This window comes from Delphinus delphis, chromosome 19 (assembly GCF_949987515.2).
Source record: "Delphinus delphis chromosome 19, mDelDel1.2, whole genome shotgun sequence".
In the NCBI taxonomy this organism is placed as follows: Eukaryota; Metazoa; Chordata; class Mammalia; order Artiodactyla; family Delphinidae; genus Delphinus; species Delphinus delphis.
In genome coordinates, this window is record NC_082701.1 from 13102159 (window position 1) to 13122568 (window position 20410).

Consider the following 20410-nt stretch of genomic DNA (forward strand, 5'->3'; position numbering starts at 1 on the left):
CCCTCCCACACCCTCCCTGGCAGGGACGGGACCACTGTCACACCTGCCTTGTTCCCTAACGGCCTGTGTCTGTGCTGAGCTGCTGCGTCCAGGTACCCTGTGAAATCCCACAGCAAGGACAAGCCCCACCAACCAGATACCGGCGGGACCTGGCACATCATCCCCCATGAGTGAAACTGGGGAGTAACCCAGAGCCTTCCCTAACCATCGCTCGGGTGTGGCCAGATGATAGCCCCCTCTTTCCAGAGCTCTGACACCTCAGAGGGTCCCGGTCCCTTCAAATTGCAGGGCTGCCCCTGCCAGGTCTCGAGGTCACCCTGAACCTGGACTCAGGCTGGGGTAGGAGATAGATGGGCCCCAGGCTGAACAGTTTCTCCCCTGTGGACAGAAACTCCATAAAAGCAGGATGATGGAGGAGGCTGGGCCCTGCCCAGATAAGAGATAAAAGACCACATATTCCTCATTCTTGAAGTTAAGGAGACCTCCCTGACTACACATGCACAGAAAGCCTCCTTGGAGGTCAAAAAGGGAGGGGGCGCCACCCCATAGTAAGTGATGTCAACTACCCATAGGCCTCTTCGCTAGAATCCATCTTGGCTAAGAGATGCGCGTGCACGCACACATGGGAAGACCCTGAGATAAACCAAATATAGATTCAGAACCAGGCAAAGCAAGATTGCCAAAGGAAACCTGGAAGAAAGGCCCCATAAAAGTGATTCAAACTACCACAACGGCGCAACTCTCTCTGAGCCCGCCCGTGTGTCTATCCACAGGTACTGTACTATTTTTCCTCCTAATAAACACTTTACTTGCCTCACTACTTTCCATCTCTATGTCTCTATGTGGCAATTCATTTCTACACAGCAATGGGTCAGGGCCTTGTCACTGTCCATTGGTCCCTGGTGGTCTGGTGGCTAGGATTCAGTGCTCTCACTGCCACTGCCAGACCTCAATCTCTAGCCAGGAACTGAAATGCTGCTTCAAGCCGCTGCAGGCTGAGGCCACCCGAGATCAAGGCCACCAATAGGGTTCAGCGGTCAGGCCAGAAGGGGCCTCCCTCCGCCCTACTTTGGACAGCCCAACAGTCTGGGTGACACTGCCAGGGAAAGCATTGCCATCCTCCATGAAAAAAAAGGGCGGCGGGACTTCCCTGGTGGCACAGTGGTTAAGACTCTGTGCTCCCAATGCAGGGGGCCCAGGTTCAATCCCTGGTCAGGGAAGCAGATCCCACATGCTGTAACTAAGAGTTCGCATGCTACAACAAAGGAGCTGGTGAGCCGCAACTAAGGAGCCCACAAGCCACAACTAAGACCCAGTGCAACCAAATTAAAAAAAAAAGGGGGGGTTGCATCTTTGATTTTAAAGAGCAGTTTTCTGATATCAGCACCCCTTTTTCCTGCCTGTCCCACAGTGGGGGCCCTGCAGGCTCTGCCATCCACCACCTCCAGTCCGGGCAGCTCTGCTCACTTGGGTGGTCAGCCCCCAGGTGAGCTATGTCAGGGAAGCAGAGCTTTATTTTCAGTAGCACCCCTGTGCAAACACATGCAACCACGGAGGTGCCACGTGTCTTCAGAAGGAGCCCGAGCCCCTGCTGATTCAATCTCCTACTTTCATCCCTTGGGAGCAGCAGAGGCTGAGACCACCTGCTGTGTGTCAGGGGAAGGAAAGGACCTCACTGGAACCACACAGGGAGGCTCTCGTCACTGGTTGTGATCACAACCAGCTGAGCAACTGTCCCAAAGCTGGACGGCAAACCAGGCCACCTGTCCACGCTCTGGAGGACAGTTTCGGACGAGCTGCCCTGAGCTTGGAGAACCCATGCCACCTTCTCTATCAGCCCGAAAGATGCAGGGACCTCATTTTATCTTCAGTAACTGTGGTCTCAGGACACTAAATGTAAGAGAGGGTGAGAGGTTAGACAGACACCTATGCAAGATCTGTATGCTAAAAGCTATAAACCACTAATAAAATAAATCAAAGAAGATCTAAATAAGTGGAGAGAAATACTGTGTTCATGGATTGATAGATAGATAGATTGATAGTTAAGATGGCAGTTCTCACCAAATGGATCCACAGATTCAGTCTCAAAAACCCTAGCAGGATTTTTCGGGGCGGGGGGGGGGGGGGCTAGAAATTGACAAAGCTGAATTTTATTATTTATTTATTTAAAAAAAATTTTTGGCCCACCTTGCGGCTTGCGGGACCTTAGTTGCTCAACCAGGGATTGAACCTGCAACCCTCTGCAGTGAAAGCACAGATTCCTAACCACTGGACTGCCAGGGAATTTCCAAAGCTAAATTTTGCATGGAAAGTTAAAGGAATTAGAATAGTCAAAACAATTTTGAGGGCTTCCCTGGTGGCGCAGTGGTTAAGAATCCGCCTGCCAGTGCAAGGGACACGGGTTTGAGCCCTGGTCCTGGAAGATCCCACATGCCGCAGAGCAACTAAGCCCGCGAGCCACAACAACTGAAGCCCACGCACCTAGAGCCCATGCTCCCCAACAAGAGAAGCCACCGCAATGAGAAGCCCGCACACCATGACAAAGAGTAGCCCCCACTCACCGCAACTAGAGAAAGCCCGCGTGCAGCAACGAAGACCCAACGCAGCCAAAAATAAATAAATAAAATTAAAAAAAAATTTTTTTGAACAAAAGGAACAAAGTTGGAGCACTCACATTACCCAATTTCAAGACTTACTATATATTTAAAGTAGTCAAGACAGTGTGATACTGGCATAAGAATACACAACAGAAAAATGGAACAGAACTGAGATGAGAAATAAAACCACACAAATATGGCCAATTGATTTTTTTTTTTTTTTTCTGTACACGGGCCTCTTACTGCTGTGGCCTCTCCCGTTGCGGAGCACAGGCTCCGGACGCGCAGGCTCAGCAGCCATGGCTCACGGGCCTAGCCGCTCCGCGGCATGTGGGATCCTCCCGGACCGGGGCACGAACCCGTGTCCCCTGCATCGGCAGGTGGACTCTCAACCACTGCGCCACCAGGGAAGCCCTGGCCAATTGATTTTTGTTGTTGTTTTTTTTTTAAAGATTATTTATTTACTTGTTTATTTTTGGCTGTGTCGGGTCTTAGTTGCAGCACGTGGGGTCTTTGTTGCGGCATGCAGGATCTTTAGTTGTGGCATGTGGGCTCTTTGTTGCAGCGCGAGGGCTTCTCCCTAGTTGTGGCATGTGGTTTTTCTTTTCTCTAGTTGTGGTACGCAGCCTCCAGGGCGGGTGGGCTCTGTAGTTGTGGGGCGGGTTCCAGAGAGCATGGGCTCTGCAGTTTGTGGCACACGGCCTCTCTAGTTGAGGCACGCGAGCTCAGTAGCTGTGGTGTGTGGGCCTAGTTGCCCTGTGGCATGTGGGATCCTAGTTCCCTGACCAGGGATCGAACCTGCGTCCCCTGCATTGGAAGGTGGATTCTTTACCACTGGACCACCAGGGAAGTCCCTGGCCAAGTGATTTTTGACAAAGGTACAAATCAGTGCAATAGAGAAAGCATACACTTTTAAAAATGGTGCTGTAACATCTGGGCATCCCTACGCAAAAGTAGTGAACCTCAGTCCATACCTCATGTTATATAAGAAATTAACTCAGGGAGGACTTCCCTGGTGGCGCAGTGGTTAAGATCTGCCTGCCGATGCAGGGGACACGGGTTTGAGCCCTGGTCTGGGAAGATCCCACATGCCACAGGAGCAACTAAGCCTGTGCGCCACAGCTACTGAGCCTGCACTCTAAAGCCCATGAGCCACAACTACTGAAGCCCATGCTCCTAGAGCCCGTGCTCCCTAACAAGAGAAGCCACTGCAATGAGAAGCCCTCACACTGCAATGAAGAGTAGCCCCCGCTCACCGCAACTAGAGAAATCCCTCGCGCAGCAACGAAAACACAACGCAGGCATAAATAAATAAATATTTTTTCAAAAAAGAAATTAACTCAGGGACTTCCCTGGTGGTCCAGTGGGTAAAACTCCATGCTCCCAATACAGGGGGCCCAGGTTCGATCCCTGGTTGGGGAACTAGATCCCTCAAGCATGCCACAACTAAGAGTTTGCATGCTGCAATTAAGAGCCCACATGCCGCAGCAAAGATCCCGCAAGCTGCAATTAAGACCCAGAGCAGCCTAAATAAATAAATAAATAAATAAATAATAAAAAAGAAATTAACTCAAAATGGGTCACAGTCATAAACGAAAAACTAAAACTTCTATAAGAAAACACAAAAGAAAATCTTTGTAACCTTAGGCAAAGGGTTCGGCAATGATTTCTTATATACAACACCAAAAACATGGTCTATAAAAGAATAAATTGATAAATTGGACTTCTTCAAAATTAAAAACATCTGCTCTTTGAAAGATACTTAATAAAATGGAAAGAAAACCCACGGACTGGGAGAAAATATTTGCAAAACACATTTCTAGGGCTTCCCTGGTGGCACAGTGGTTGAGAGTCTGCCTGCCGATGCAGAGGACACGGGTTCGTGCCCCGGTCCGGGAGGATCCCACATGCCGCGGAGCGGCTGGGCCCGTGAGCCATGGCCGCTGAGCCTGCGCGTCCGGAGCCTGTGCTCCGCAACGGGAGAGGCCACAGCAGTGAGAGGCCCGCGTACCGCAAAACAAAAACAAAAACACATTTCGAATAAAGGACTTGGATCTAGAATATATTTAAACATCCTCAAGACTAGGTAATAAGAAAACAAGCAACTTAAAAAAATTGGGGGGGCTTCCCTGGTGGCGCCCTGGTTAAGAGTCCGCCTGCCGATGCGGGGTACACGGGTTCGTGCCCCGGTCCGGGAAGATCCCACGTGCTGGTCCGGGAAGATCCCACGTGCCGCGGAGCGGCTGGGCCCGTGAGCCATGGCCGTTGAGCCTGCGCGTCTGGAGCCTGTGCTCCGCAACGGGAGAGGCCACAACAGTGAGAGGCCCGCGTACCGCAAAAAAAAAAAAAAAATTTTAATGGGCAAAAGAGTTGAAAGACACTCACCAAAGAGAATACCACAAAGATGGCAAATGAGCACAGGAAAAGATGTTCAACCTCATTAGTTGTTAGGAAATGCAAATTAAAATTACAATGAGAGATCACTGCACACCTATTAAAATGGCTAATACCGAGAAAAACAAAATTAAAAAATACTGACAATACCAAGTGCTGGTGAGGACACAGAACAACTGTACCCTTCATAGGCTGTGGGTGGGAATGAAAAATGGTCGGGTCAATTTGGAAACAGTTTGGCAGCTTCTTTTTACTTTTTTTAAATATTTATTTATCTACTATTTATTTATTTAGGCTGCAATGGCTCTTAGCTGCATCATGCAGCATCTTTAGTTGTGGGATGTGGACTTCTTTAGTTGCAGCACGAATGCGGGATCTATTTCCTCGACCAGGTATTGAACCCGGGCCCCCTGCATTGGGAACACAGAGTCTTACCCACTGGACCACCAGGGAAGTCCCTGGTTTGGCAGTTTCTAATAAAGTTAAACATACACGTCATATGACCCAGCAATTCCACTCCTAGATATTTACCAAGTTCACACAAAACGCGTATGCAACTGTTTATATCAGCTTTACTCACAGATTGCCAAAGACTGGGAAGCACCCAGACATCCCTCCAGGGATGGTTGGACAGCCCGCTGTGGTCTGTCCACCCGCTCAGGAGGAAGAAAAGGTGAAATTGTGCACAACACAGAGGGATCTTAGAGGCTCGTACCAAGTGCAGAAGCCAGCCCACACGCTGTGGGAGCCACTCCACGACCTTCTCAAGGGCAGACCACAGAGCCGAGGACAGATGGGTGGTCTGCAAGGCAGGGGTGCCATTCCTGCCCCAGGGCCCAGCCAATGGGGCAAAGGGCCGACAGGGGCGAGGGGTTCCAGGCCTGAGGCTGTGAGAAGAGGGGCTCCCACTGGGGCCTGGGTCCCAGCTCTTCCTCAGGAGAAGGAAACTGTCCATCTTGGGAGTGTCACTACCTGTACTGGGTTGAATAGTGTCCCCCAAAATCCATGTCCACACGGAACCTATGAATGGAAACTTTTTTGGAAATAGTCTTTGCAGATGTCATCAAGCTGAGGTCACACTGAGTGAGGGTGGCCCCCCATCCAGGACTGTCTTGATAAGGATTTGGAGGCAAACAGGGAGAAGCAGAGATTGAGGGGATACTGCCACAAGCCAAGGGACGGCAAGGGTACCAGCAACACCTGAGCTGGAAGGCTCAAGGACAGATCTTCCCCGGGAGTCTTGGCGGGGGCGGGGGGGAGGGCAGCCCTGCTGACACCTTGATTTCGGACCTCTGACCTCCAGGATGGGGAGAGTGTGCGTTTCCGTTGTTTTAGGCCATCCCCCACTGCCGCCCCAGTTTGTGATAGTTGTGAGAGCAGCCCTAGGAAACGATGCACCATCAACAGCAACATACCTCCTCCCCCCACGGCCCCCTGTGCTCCCTGTGCTCCGGACGGTGCTCCAGACAGAAGCTCAGGGCCCCGCAGGTCTGACAACGTGGGCTTTTGCCTCTCAGACACCAGGCCAACAGGACACCATGGCCACTCAGCAGTGGTCTACCTTCTAGATTTTACTTCCAGATGGAGTTCCTCCACCTGAGAGAGAATTTAATATTCTTCACACTTATCAATTTATTTTTCCTGTTAAGATAATAACTTTTAACCTTACATATCAGGGTCAACTAGAGTTTAATATGTGTAGTTACGATTCTACTTCTGTAAACTTTTTTTGCTTTTATTTTTAATCAAACAAAATGCCAGTCACCATAAGATTCAAATTCATGAGTAAACTCAGCTGAGTCACATTTAGGGGAGGGTAATCCATTAATTATTAGCTTCAAGAGGTTGGAATACACAACTCATATAAACAGAGAAACAGCCTGAGTGTCACTTTGGCTGAGGAAACCCCAGGATCAACAGCTTTATGGCACAGTCTCCCAAGAGATGGCCAGCAGCAGGTGGTTTCGGGTGGGAAAGGCCGGCATCCGGAGAAAGATTAAGAAGCCAGGCACAGAGTCCTGGGGCCGGAACTGCTGTGATCGGCTGCCGGGCACAGCACAGATGCCAGGACAGGTACCTTCGAAGACTGGGGGCCCTGACGTTTTCCATCTCTTGATTCTAGAAGCATGCCGATCTCTCTCTCTACCCGCCAAGTCTTAGAAAACAAGTCACGCTGTAAGGTCCCATTAACCAAAATCCCAGGTCTGTCGCACTCAAGTCAGAAGTCCCCACAGCAGCCTGAAGGTGACAGGCACCTGGGTACCAGATTCTAGACTTTGCAACATGTTAAAAAGAGGTTAAGACCTGGAATGCCAAAACCACTTAAGAAAATACAAACCACGGGGCCAAATTCTCAGAAATGTAATTGATTACCATTAGGAAGTCCCCAAAAGGCAAAGCATGCTGTGGCAAAACTAAGACCACCTAAAAAGACAAGTTGTTCATATTAGCAGACTGATGAAATGCTGGAGGCATCTTAAGCCAGAGCGGCGCAGTCAGACCAGGTTCAGGAGCCCCTGGAGGCCCCGCAAACGGGTGGGTGGACAGGCAATCTTGGTCCTGGAGAGAAGGAGGGGGAAGGCAACCAGGTCAAGTGGGGAATTTGGTTGAGGCCTCCGAGGAGGCAAGCCCACTTCTGAAGAAGGTAAACCCTGAAGTTGTCACTGAAGCTATTATCTTATATCAGGACCCCTTTCAATTGTCTTGTTTGTGGATCTGACAAAATCTACATAACGGATATTTTTAGGTCCAAACCCCTCGGGTGCTGCAGCTCTTCTGCTTTTGCTTATACACAATTCACTCTCTGTAGCCAATGAAGCTAAAGAAGCCTGGAAAGTCTGAAACAAAGGTCCAAAACAATCTCTTAATGTGAAGTAAACCCACAGCCTGCAAATGCTTGGTGACACACCAGCCACTTCCCCATGCCTTGCTGCTTCTCTTCACCCCACACAACCAGCCACATCGAACCTGAGCTCCTGGGCCAGCAAGGAGTGAGCAGGTGCAGCTTGGCAGGACCCAGGCAGGACCTCGGGGCTGTGCCTGCCCAGCCGTGCTCACCCTGCAGCCACTCAGGCGTCCTGTGCCAGTGACAGAGGACACAAGGGGTGGTGGGTGGGCCTCTGGCCCCAGTAGCTGAGTCTCTGTCTGGGAGGAACCTGGGCTGGCCGGTTCTGAGTCCCTCCCTGCCTGTCCCCTGACATCAGGTTCGCCTTGGGCTGGGGGCTGCAGGGGTTAGAGGTGAGACTAAAGGGACCGTCACCACCGCAGAAAGGAGACCCCACAGGACACAGGGGAAGTAGGGCTGATTCAAGGGCTTTTAAAGAGAAAATCTGATATAAATGCAATTTTATCATTTTCAAATACATGGAAGTATTTATGACATAATTTAAAAAACCCAACGCATTAAATTTATTGAGTGCTCACAAGTGGTACCGAGGGAGGTGAAGGAGTTACACCAAGAAGAAGTAGGATAAAACACGACTCGACTCTCAGTTCAAACTTGAAAGTGATGACTTTATAAATCGTGTTTTGAATCTTAAAGTGGTTGCCCAGGAAACTGGCAGAGTAGCTTTAAGCTGCCTGCAGCAACTAGAAGGCAGCGGGAGAGTGCGTGAATCTCCTGGTGGAAAGACTGTCAAAGGTAAAGAGAAAGGACAAATAACCTGTCTCACGAGATGATTCTTCTATACTCTCAATAAGTGGGTGTTATTATTTTTATCTCTTGGCAAAAATGAAACTGAGAAAGAAAGATGGGATCTTCCTGCTGGGAAAAGGAAGCTGGAGAAATAGCCAAAAGAGAGTAGTCGGGGAAACAGTGAGTCTCCTGCTGGGAAAAAAACTAGGAGGCGAGAGATTGCAGCCTTTGGTGTCAGTTTGATCCACTTTCCTCTCCCATCACTAATGAAATGAACAAAATGTAGAAACTCGGCAATCAGGGAAGGAAAGGGTATGGACCTGGTGCCGGGAACACCCCAGATGGAGCCCAGGGGAGACCCAGGATTAACAGAAGGCAGAGCCCAGCTGCTGAGGGTTTCTTTCTTTCCTTTCTTTTTTTTCTTTTTTACATCGTGAAGTACCGAGCTGATCTCCCTGTGCTGTGCTGCTGCTTCCCACTAGCTAACTACTTTACATTCAGCAGTGTATATACTCGATGCTACTCTCACTTCACCCCAGCTTCCCCCTCCCACCCCATGTCCTCAAGTCCATTCTCTATGTCTACATCTTTATTCCTGCCCTGCAACTAGGTTCATCAGTACCTTTTTTTTAGATCCATATATATATGCATTAGCATACGGTATTTGTTTTTCTCTTTCTGACTTACTTCACTCTGTATGCCAGACTCTAGGTCCATCCATGACGCCTTCTTTCCACTTCTGCCTGGAGCAGGACTTTCGAGGGGAGAGGAGGCGGGACTGGGCACCAACCCACTGGACAGAAGTGAGGCTCCGGGGCCAGCAGGGGCCCGGCAGGACCAGGAGTGTGCACGTCACCCGTGGGAGGGGAGGACAGCTCCCTGGGCAATGGACCACCTGGCAAGGGGTCTACGCAGCCCACACTCCCCCTCCTGCTCCTCCCGGAGCTCAGGTTACAGGACAGGGTCAGGAACCCAAGGGCCCCTCCCTCCATGAGTAGGCTGAGAGGAAAACAAAAGGTCCAGCTTGGAGAAGCCAGGCCTCACCAGACTCTGTCAGAGCACAGAATACGTGCAGGCGGATCTGCCTGGGTGTGAGCAAGACGCAGGGAAATGCAGCAGCGCCACCTGCAAGCACTGGGCAGACCCACCTGCAAAGGAGAAAGCATGCAGGTGGGAGGCTGTGTGGTCCTTGGGCTGGGACAAGGGTGACAGAGCAATGCTGGGAAAGGGGGTCTCCCACTGCATATCTACTTGGCAAAAAATGTGTCTTGACCCCTCCCGCCATCCCTCATCCCAGCGGGATGGCAGCCACCAACATCAGAGGTAAGACGGTGGAGCCTCAGGGGACAGCCCCACCCTGGGACAGGCAGAGACTTGTTCAACACACCCAGAGTCCCTGCCATGAACACCCATCATTTACTTGGACTGTGTTAAAATGAAGGGCTTCTGTTCTTAGAAATACTATTAATGGGGTGAAAGGCAACACAGACAAGCGTAGATACTCACAATACGTATTTCTGACAAGGGATTCACAGCCAGAATACATTTTTCAAACACTCCTACTGACCAGTAAAATAAACTCAACCTAATGAAAAATGGACAAAGGTGTTCAATCTCATTAGTCATCAGAAAAATGCAAATTCACTACACTATACTTTCCAGACCAGTAAAATACTGACCAGTAAAATAAATTCAACCTATGAAAAATGGACAAAGGTGTTCAATCTCATTAGTCATCAGAAAAATGCAAATTCAACTACACTATACTTTCCAGAACAGCTAGAATACAAAACAGCAAGAACCAAACGTTGATGTGGATGTGGGCAAACAGAACTCCTGATCTTTGCAGTGAGAGCGTAAACTGAAAACAATTTTGGAGTATCTTCTTAAGTTAAACATATGCATACCATAATACTCGGCCATCCGAGGTTTAGGTCTATTCTGACAGAAACGCATCTTTTATACTCTAAAGACGCACAGTGGGAATGTTCACAGCAGGACGAATCACAACAGCCGGAAACTGGAAACCACAGAAATGCCAACCCCAGCATGATGGGTAAATAAACAGATCGCAGTACGTTCACACCAGGGATATCATAAACCTTCCACAGCCATACACAACCCAGGAGAGTCTCACACAACAGGAGCAAGAGAAGCAGTCACATTACAGCTCTCACTTTTACACAGAATGGACGAGACAAAAGTGGCCCATGTTGTCAGAAGCCAGGCCAGTGGTGACGCTGCAGGGTGTCATGGCTGGGGGAGGGCTGGGGGCCCAGGGGCCTGTTGGTGTTGTGCTTCCTGGGTACTGGTTGCATGGGCGTGTTAGCTTTGTGAAAATTCACTGAGCTATGCAATTATAATAGGTACACTTACCTATATGTAAATCATACCTCCATAAAAAGTTTAAAAAGGAAGGGAAAAGAGATAGAACCTAACTTAAAAGGAAATATGACCCCAGGAGCAGAAGGAAATTCATCCCAGTTACTTCATGCAATGGAACAACCTAATAAAAACATGCTGTTGGTAAAATAAGAGTTCAAAGGAGAGTTTTTGTTTGTTTGTTTTTGCGGTACGCGGGCCTCTCACTGTTGTGGCCTCTCCCGTTGCGAGGAGCACAGGCTTCGGACACGCAGGCTCAGTAGCCATGGCTCACGGGCCCAGCTGCTCCGTGGCATGTGGGATCCTCCCAGACCGGGGCACGAACCCGTGTCCCCTGCATCGGCAGGCGGACTCTCAACCACTGCGCCACCAGGGAAGCCCCAAAGGAGAGTTTTTAATCTAATGAATTTTTAAAGAATTCTTTAAAAATTGAAAAAAAGGAAAATTGTAAAAGTAAGGAAAAATTAGACACCAAAAGGATATCAATACTGAATTAACAAATAAGTTAGAACAGCTAGAAACAGTTTGCTAAAATAAAAATTACCAATAAATAGGAAAGACTTGAGAGTACCACAGAAATGCAGAGAGAAAGACAAAAAGAACAAGGCACTTAGAAGACATGAATGGAGGACAGATAAAAACAGCCCAACGTAAGAATAATCAGTGTAGTAGGCAGAGTAATGGCCCACCCAAAGAGATCTGTGTCCTAATCCCCAGAATTTGTGGATATGTTAGGTTACATGGAAAAGGGGAATTAAGTTTGCTAGTCAGGGATGAATTGGGAGATTGGGATTGACATATATACACTAATATGTATAAAATAGATAAGTAGTAAGAACCTGCTGTATAAAAAAATAAATAAAATAAAATTCAAAAACAAAGTTTGCTAGTCAGGTGACCTTAAATTACAGAGATTATCCTGGATCACCCATCGGCCCCAATGTGATCACAAGGGTTCTTAAAAGTGGAGTGGGAGGCAGAGAGTCTACATCAGAATGAGGAGATGGGAGACATCTGCTGGCTCTGAAGGTGGGGGAGGACCCACAAGCCAAGAGACACAGGCGGATTCCAGAAGCTGGAAAAGGCAGGAAAACAGACTCACCCCTAGCACGTCCAGAAAGGAACGCAGGCCTGCCGACCTTGATTTTAGCCTATGAGACTGTGTTGACTACCTACCCCCAGAACTGGAAGAGAATAAATTTGTGTTGTTTCCAGACACTAAGTTTGTGGCAATTTGTCCAGCAGCCACAGGAAACTAATATAACTGGTGTCCCTGAAATAGAAACACCAATAAATGTAACAGAAGATGTTTTAAGGACATAAAATAAATTTCCCTCAAATTAAAAAAGAAATATGCAAATTGAAAGAGTACTCAGTGTACCAGGAGTTCAAAATGAAGCATTCAGCTCTGAGACATGGTCTGGTTAAGCTCATGAAATGAAGCAAGAAGAAGGAATCCGTCAGAAATTCATGAAGAAAATGCAAATCACCTACATGGGAAAAAAAATCAGCTGACTTCAAGCTTCCCCACATCCAATGGCAGAGGGCTGTGGAGCAATGCTTACAAAGGGTTGAGGGAAAGAAAACAGAAGCTAAGAATATTACACCCAACCAAGATATTGTTCAAAGATAAGAGTCAATGGACAGACACTGTCAGACATGAAAATGCGCAGGTAATACTCACGAGCCCTTCCTGAAAAATGATTGAAAATGAAATTAGCTAATTAGACAGCAAAATAAAAGGACTATCGGTGAGCACAGAGTTCTCTGAAATGTTGAATTAACACTGAGCAACTGTGGGCACTGTAGCTACGATACAGAATTGGGTGTTAGGAACCTGGGCAACGTGAATATAACAGCACAGGCCGAAAACTCAGGCGGCGGGTGGAGGGGGATGGGTCGTGAGACTGAAATGCCCTCACCTTTCCCGCCAGAAGCATGCACATTGTTTCAAAGTGAAACGTATCTTTAAAATAATAATGATGATGATTCCAATTTCTTACAATTTTTCATAATCTCTTTTCTTAATCCAAGAAGAATCTTTCCGTAAATCAAAAACCCACATAGGGCACATCTATCATACCGGGTCTTTTCCGCAGTGTCTCAAGCCAAGCTGATAACAAAACCTTTCGTGGAAAGTGTCTTTTTAGCCTAAATCCTCCCTCTGTGTCAAGGAAAAACCTTGGGAAGAAAGCGCTAACTAGTTGTTAGCAGTCTTGGTTCAGCACATAGAACGAAAGTAATGAAGCAGAAGCACCAAGCCTCTGCTCACACCAGCCAGAAGGACCTCCTTTTATAAACATCTGTCTACATTCCTCCTATTTGCCCCTGCACTGTTCACCTACTACAGAACAGAAAACGTTCCACAGCCTGTTCCCCCAAACATACACAGCGCTTTATTTGCTGAATGTTTTGTTACTCCACCTCTGGCCCATCCATTCACTGAGCCCCAGGCCCAGAGGACACAGCCGTGTAGGAAACAGACACAGTCCCCACCTCCCACCCCGTTGAAACCCAGCGCTGCGCTGTCCAGCAGAACTCTGCCGTCTCACAAGTGGCTGCCCAGCACTTAAAATGTGGCTAATGCACACTTTTAATTGTATTTCATTTTAACTACGCGTGCTTTAAATGTAAAAAGCCACACATGTGGTTAATGGCATCATCTTGGACGACATGGTTCTAGAATCAGAATCTGCATTTTCATAGGACTGGGGAGGAATCTTACTATGCACTGCAGTGTGAGGATGGATCCAGGTTTTCACCATCAGCTCATGCCCCCCATCTCGAACCTTTCCCAACTCAGTTTGCCACCCACTGTCTTCTCAATCCTACCCTGCCTGATCAGGACAGGAAGCACCCCCAGGCTGGCTTGAACATTAAGACTCCAGTCCCTGGGCTGCCCTTTTCGGCTCCCCAGGAACCAGACTGCAAGCCCAGGAGCAGCAGCGTCTGTTGGAAATGTGGCTCCCACCCCTGAGATGACAGCTCAAAGGTTTCCTTCCACAGCCACTCATTCTGCACCATCCAAGCAGCCTGTGGTGGGTAAAGACCTGTGGGACCGCAGGACACCTGGTTGTCCTCCCACCTCCTGGCCCAAGTTCCTGCCCACACACTCTCCTCTTCGCCCCGCTTCTTTTCCTCTTAATGTCCACTCCCTCTCAAGGGCTGCTGCTCTCAAACTACAAACTTCGGGGACCCCCTGCCGGCTGCCCTCTGGGCGCTCTGGCTTCCCCTCACCCTGGAACCCACTCTCCTGCACTCTCTGTCGGTGCTTCCCTTCCTGCGCCCCAGGTCACGCTCCCTAGGGTCACTTGGGTTCCTTGCCCTCCCAGGCCTGTTTATCAGCGCAAGGAGCCCCTCTACACGTCACCTTGGAGAAGCCTCAAGACTTGTTCTCTGCGCCTTCTCTCCCTCCCCTTCCAACCGACCCACGAGCAGAGCCACCACCTGGGAGCCTGCACCCGCTGCGCTCCGATCCCACGCTCCTGTCCCCTCGCGCCAGCGCCGTACCCTCCACGCGTGCTTTCCAAACTAGTCGCGCACAAGTACGGCCTCCCTGCGGGGCAGCCCGGAGCAGCCCTGCAACCCCCTCTCCCCAAACCCGGGCTGCATGGCGGCACGCTCTCCTCCGCCTAGCCGTCACCCCCAGATCGGGAGGACCCCAGCGCCCTATCCAGCCGCTCGCTCCCGCCGCACGCGCTGCGTGCGCCTGTCCCAGCCCCACCCCCATGAGCTGCCTGGGTCCCCCACGTCCGGGGTTGGGCAGGGGGTGCAGCCTGGGCTGCCCGCGTAGTGCGGGCGGGATCCAGGCAGAGCCTGGACAGCCCTGAGCCCGGCGCTCCCTTCCCCGGGTCCGCGTCCCCTCTCTTCCCCGGTCCCCGCGCGTTCCACCGCCTCTCCTCCCCGCGCCTCCGCGACCTCGTTTTCTCTCCCAGGCCCCGCGACCCGCGTTCCCCTGGCCAGCCGAGCGCTCCCCTGGCCCGCCGAGCGCTCCCCTCCGGGACCCCGCGCCTCCCCGGCTTCCCCGGCCTCCCTTGCTCCCGTCTTCGGCTCCGCTCCCCGGGCCCGCGTCCCCTCTCCTCCTCAGCCCCCGCGCGCTCCCCCGACTCCTCCACTGTCCTCCCCGGCCTCGCTCCCGGACCTGCGCCCCTCTCCTGCCAGGTCCCCGCGCGCTCCACCCCGACTCCTTCCCGGCCCGGTGCTCACCCGCGGGGTGACCGTACGGGGACTCGGCCGCACCGTCCTGCAGGCTCGCCAGGATCTCGCCCTTGCCCACGTCGCTATCGCCCACCAGCAGGAACTTGAGCAGGAAATCATAGGCGCGAACCGGGCTGCCCCCAGTGCTCATCTTGCCGCACCGGCGCCCGCGCTCATGCCCGGCCCGCGGGACAGCTCAGAGGCGGCGGCAGGGCAGACCAGCGCCGCGCTGGCCCCGCAGTCCTTGGAGGGCTGCTGGCCCCGCGGTCCCTGATGCCTGACAGCTCGCAGCCCCGCTCTGCCCAGCCATTGGCTGGCCGCAGTTGCTAGGGCGGCTGAGCGTGCTCACTGGCTGGCTGCCCGTCCATCTCGCTTTCGTCTCCGCCTCCAGGCCTTTCCCCACCCGCCCCTCCCGGGAACTTACGGCCTCTGCCGCCAATGGTAGATGGAAGGCGGGGCCGGGGCGGGGCAGAGGACGGCGATGCTACTGCCACAGCCAATGGAGGTCCGGAGGCGAGGTGGGGCGGAGCCAGGGGAGGGGCGGGGAGGGGCTATCAGGGGCGGGTCGGTGTTCACGCTCCCGAGTGGGCCGACTGGCTGGGTGCTGGGGCTCGCCGCCCACTCACCCGGAGACTACGTTGGTCCGGGTGGGGGCGTCGCAAGGGCCGGTTCCGGTCGCAGACGAGCGGCAGGAGACCCGGTCCAGGTCGCCTGGTGTCGAGGACCCGTGTCCCAGGCGAGCCCAGGCTCGCGGTCTCTCCCACGGGTACTCCCACGGCACCACGCAGAGTGATGGGTGAGTGTGCTTGTGTGAACGCGTGCACGTGTTCGTGTGTGTCTATGTGCGCATCCGCGTGTCTCTGTGTGCGTGTGTGCATGCGTCTGCGCACCTCTTCCTGTGTACGTTTGCAAGTGCTTGTGTGTGCGTCCGTGCAAGTGTCTGCAGGTGCTGGGGTAGAGGACCAGGTGGGGACCCTCCAGCTCCCAGGCTTCTCTCCGGGTCTAGGGAGCAGTGGGCGCCAGGCAGGGGCCTGTCTTCTGCGCTGGGTGTCTGACTAGGTGCGCGATCGTTTACGCGCGGAATCCAGGCAGCTGCACGCGGCGCGCGCCGGCGTGGTGGCGCTCACTGTCCGGAGACGCCACCCTGGGGGCTTCATCGTGAGGCTCGCTGAAGAACTGGCGTCCAGCGGCTGGGAGGCCCGCGGCCCTAGCCTCTCCCATGCCATCCCTCCACCCAACGTTGGAGAGAGCCCTCTGCTCGTGGGCAGGGAACTGCTTTAGGCCCCTCTTGGGGGGTGGGGGCAGAGGAGAGATAAAGGAAGAAGAATTACAAAAGCAATTGTTTAAGATTTTTATCGTTGTCATTTGCACTTCTTTGGACCTAAAAACGGGTTTACTTTGGAATGCTAGTTTAGTTTACAACACCTATTGCTTATTGATTGATTAGTTGGTTTATGTACTGGTGAAGCCACTATTTAAAAAAAAAGCCTAAGATAAAAGAATGGAAAGTGGACACTGGAAAAATATGCAGGAGGTGGAATTTTGTCCCCAATCCTACCCTTGCAAAAACGAAACCAAAAAGCTCAGAGGAATTTCTTCCCATCTCCAACTCTTGACTCCATGGTCCCAATCAGCTGAGAGCCACTTAACCATTACCTAGTTAAGCAGGATACCTCCTTCTGCTGGACCTCCCAAATAAAAGTAACTACCTAAGAGGATTATATCCACATATGGATTTCCATATTCCTGCCTTAGGATAAAATAAGGCCCACCCAACAGTGCCTGGAGTGTCTCCACCAGAGGTGTTTATTTCACAAGCCAAAAGGAGAAGGGTTCCCACCACAGGAGCTCCCAGCCTCCTGGGGGATGGTTCCATGGTGAGACACTGACCTCTGCCCCCCAAATTTCAATAAAAGTTCAGGCAGAAAGTGGAGGAATATGGCTGCCACTTGCCCATCTGCCAATTCAAGGCCAGACTTCCAGTCCCATCTACCTCTGACCATTGGAAAATTACTCCCTGTGGCCAGGCTGAAATCTGCTCCCTGAACATCTCCCCTTGTCCTGGGGCTGCTCCAAAGGTCAGGCCAAAGTAAATGCCCACAGCCCCTGCTAGCCCAGGCACTGACTGGGAACAATTCAAGTAAAACAGAAGGGCAGACAGGATCATTTAAAGATGCTTCTCCATGGGCTTCCCTGGTGGCGCAGTGGTTAAGAATCCGCCTGCTAATGCAGGGGACGGGGTTTGAGCCCTGGTCTGGGAAGATCCCGCATGCCGCAGAGCAACTAAGCCCGTGCGCCACAACTACTGAGCCTGCGCTCTAGAACCTGTGCTCCACAACAAGAGAAGCCGCCGCAATGAGAAGCCCGTGCACCGCAAAGAAGAGTAGCCCCCGCTCGCCGCAACTAAAGCCCACGTGCAGCAACAAAGACGCAAAGCAGCCCCAAAAAAAAGAGATGCTTCTCCATGGATAAGATGTAATCAGAAGGTGAAGCAGTATAGACACACTTTGGAGGACAGGGGAGAGGCCATTGTGCTGTTGTTCAAGGAGGCTGGAGGGGCAGCTGGCCCTTTACTGGATCCTTGACTGTCATTTGTGCTTTTCTACAACACACCACCCTGGTCAAGGCTCCAGAAATCCTAAAGAATTCATTGAAATCAAACTCCTTACAGTTGGAGATTGGCACAACATTGTAAATCAACCATACGTCAATAAAAAATAAAACTAAATTAAAAAAACCCCACAAAACTCCTACAGTTGGTTTTTGTTAATACAGCACCAGGCCTCCAGCTGCTCTTAAGAAAAACAGTTTTTTGAGGCCATAGTCTTCCTTCTTCAAAAATCAGGAAAAGCCCCCTTCATCAAACACTTGATCTCTTTCAAGTGGAGATAGAACGAACCCTGTAACTACAAGATGTCAAAGATCCACCAGTGGTGTAGAGTGGCCAGAATGGCGTCATGGCATGCCATCCCAATTTCATTAGCTGCTTCAAGCTTCTTTCTGTATTTCTAAATAACATGCATTGTTTATCCTGATGCTAAAAGCTATCCTGCTCAGCCTTGAATGTAATACTGTAGTGGAAAACTGGAGACACATGTTCACCATATACTACATGATGGGGGTTATCCCAAAAAGATGTACTGAAGTCCTGTCCCTGTTACCTGTGAATTTGACCTTATTTGGAAATAGGGTCTTTGCAGATATAATCAAGATGACGTCATTAAGGTGGGCCCTAACCCCATATGACCATGAGGGAGTCCACGGACCATACTTGAACATCACTGATCTGAGCCTGCCTGTCTCCTGGCTCTAACCAGTGTAGGTGTGGCCTATCATGTGACTTTAGCAAAGGAACATGAGGGGTGTCTGCTGGGGCCTTCAAAAAAGGGGCACCAGGGAGCAAGTCCCTTCTCAACTTCTGTATGTTTTTGTCAGGGGTGTGACAGCCGCAGCTTGTGACCACGAGGGCATCATGAAGTCTCACCTGTGGCCCTCCTGCTATGGCCCTCCTCTTGTCATGTGACGAGCAGTTTCATGGCCGTAGCCACCTGCAGATGGATGTTCTGTTGCTGGAAGTTAAAATAAGCCTCAGTAATACGCGCAGTATCTAGTTGTAGCGTTTTCCTTTGGGGCAGGGCATCATTTTTCTTTTTCAGAATTCTTCCAGGGTTAGTGGGTGTCCTCTCTGCCCATCCATGCGACCCCCTCACACTCTGACTCCTTGCATCACCTCACCCCCACCCGACCATTATCTGCCCCTTACCCTCATCTGATCCTACCCTGAACTTCACCCAACCCTGACCTGACCTTGACCTGGCCCTCACCTGACCCCCTCACACCTCCACCCTAACTGCAGTTCCACTGAGCAGGTGACGGTACCACCCACACAGCTGACCTCGTCCCTCCTTGAAGAGCTGCGCTCCCTGGCCTGCCCCGCCACCGTGCTCAGGCGGCTGCCTGCAGGCTCAGCTCCGTGCTCGGCTCATCTCTGACGCTTTGCTGGGGACACCAAATAAAGCATTTCCGGAATACGTGATGCCACTTCAACCCTCTGCTTCACGCGCACTTGCGCCTTCCCAGTAGCTCAGCGCCCACGGTGACACCGCCCCCCAGGAAGCCCTCCTGACCTGCATTGGGGCTGCTCCTGGATATCCTGTTTAATTAAAACGATCCATTGCACACCCGTCATCTCCTCAAGCAGTGCCAACTATCCACAGGACGGGGAAAAGGCCAAGCTTTTTCCAGAGAACTACTCGAGAGTCACCGGTTCTCCTGGAAATGAACTTTGACTCCCTATCCACACTGCCTTGGCATAACAGAAAGGTGAGAGGTTCACTTGCAGTCTTGTTTTCCTGCCTAGCAGCTAAGTTTTCACCGTCCTATAGGGCATTAACCAGCTTGGTATCTAACTCATTGGTCCTGTTTTGGCATTCCTTCTCCCACTGACTGCATAAGGTGGGGTTTTAAATGCTTTTGTGGAATTAACTGTGGAAACCTCAGCCACAGCTGGAGTCTGGGAAGGCCTGTGGGGGAGCTCTCACGCCTGGTACGCGAGCCTGACTCCTAACAGGAAGCACAGCTGCCTCTACTTACTATCCAGCAAGAGGAAGAAATCTCTCCGCCCAGACAGCCCAGCCAATCAGAGGCCTTCACAGACCAACCAATGGGAAACCTTCATACTTTGGACTCCCAGCTCCTCCAATGGACTCTGGTTATCACAGCCCCCTTCCCGCTCCACTCCCCTTCTCCTATAAAAGCGAGTTCCCTTCCTTGTGCTCTGGATTTGCCTCTGGTACACGGTAGCCTCCGTTTTCCGACTTGCAATTTCTCTGCCTATTCCCAAATAAACTGGCTTTTGCTGGTAAAATAACTGGCTATTATTAAAGTTGACACTTTTCAAGCCAGCTTTTGTCTTTCCAGATCCCTCATTAATGAGCTAAATGAAACCTTGTCACGTGTTCACCTCCCATTTATGTGAGAATAATGTTTCTAAGGATTTGAAAATGTGATTATACCTAGGGGAGAAGGCAGGTTCCTGACACAGAGTGAGGCCCGAAGTGCTCAGTGAGTTGGAAACAGCATCTTCCATGTCTCCCCAGCCATTGAGAGCGTGACAGTGGGACCTTTTGGAAGCCAGTTGCCCCAAGCCTGGGTCCCTGGACGCTCTCACCCTGTCCCAGAGTCCCACCCGTGGCGCTTGTCACCC

At 51.2% G+C, this 20410-nt stretch overlaps 1 protein-coding gene across 1 annotated transcript in view; it reads right to left on the minus strand.

Annotated features, from left to right (window-relative positions):
- Positions 1-15513, minus strand: part of RAB40B (RAB40B, member RAS oncogene family) — a 28775-nt gene extending 13262 nt beyond the window's left edge. Inside the window, exon 1 of the mRNA XM_059998405.1 lies at positions 15214-15513. Coding sequence (XP_059854388.1) covers positions 15214-15355 — 142 coding nt within the window. The 5' untranslated portion in view covers positions 15356-15513. The remainder of the gene's footprint in view (positions 1-15213) is intronic.
- Positions 15514-20410: the final 4897 nt, after the last annotated feature.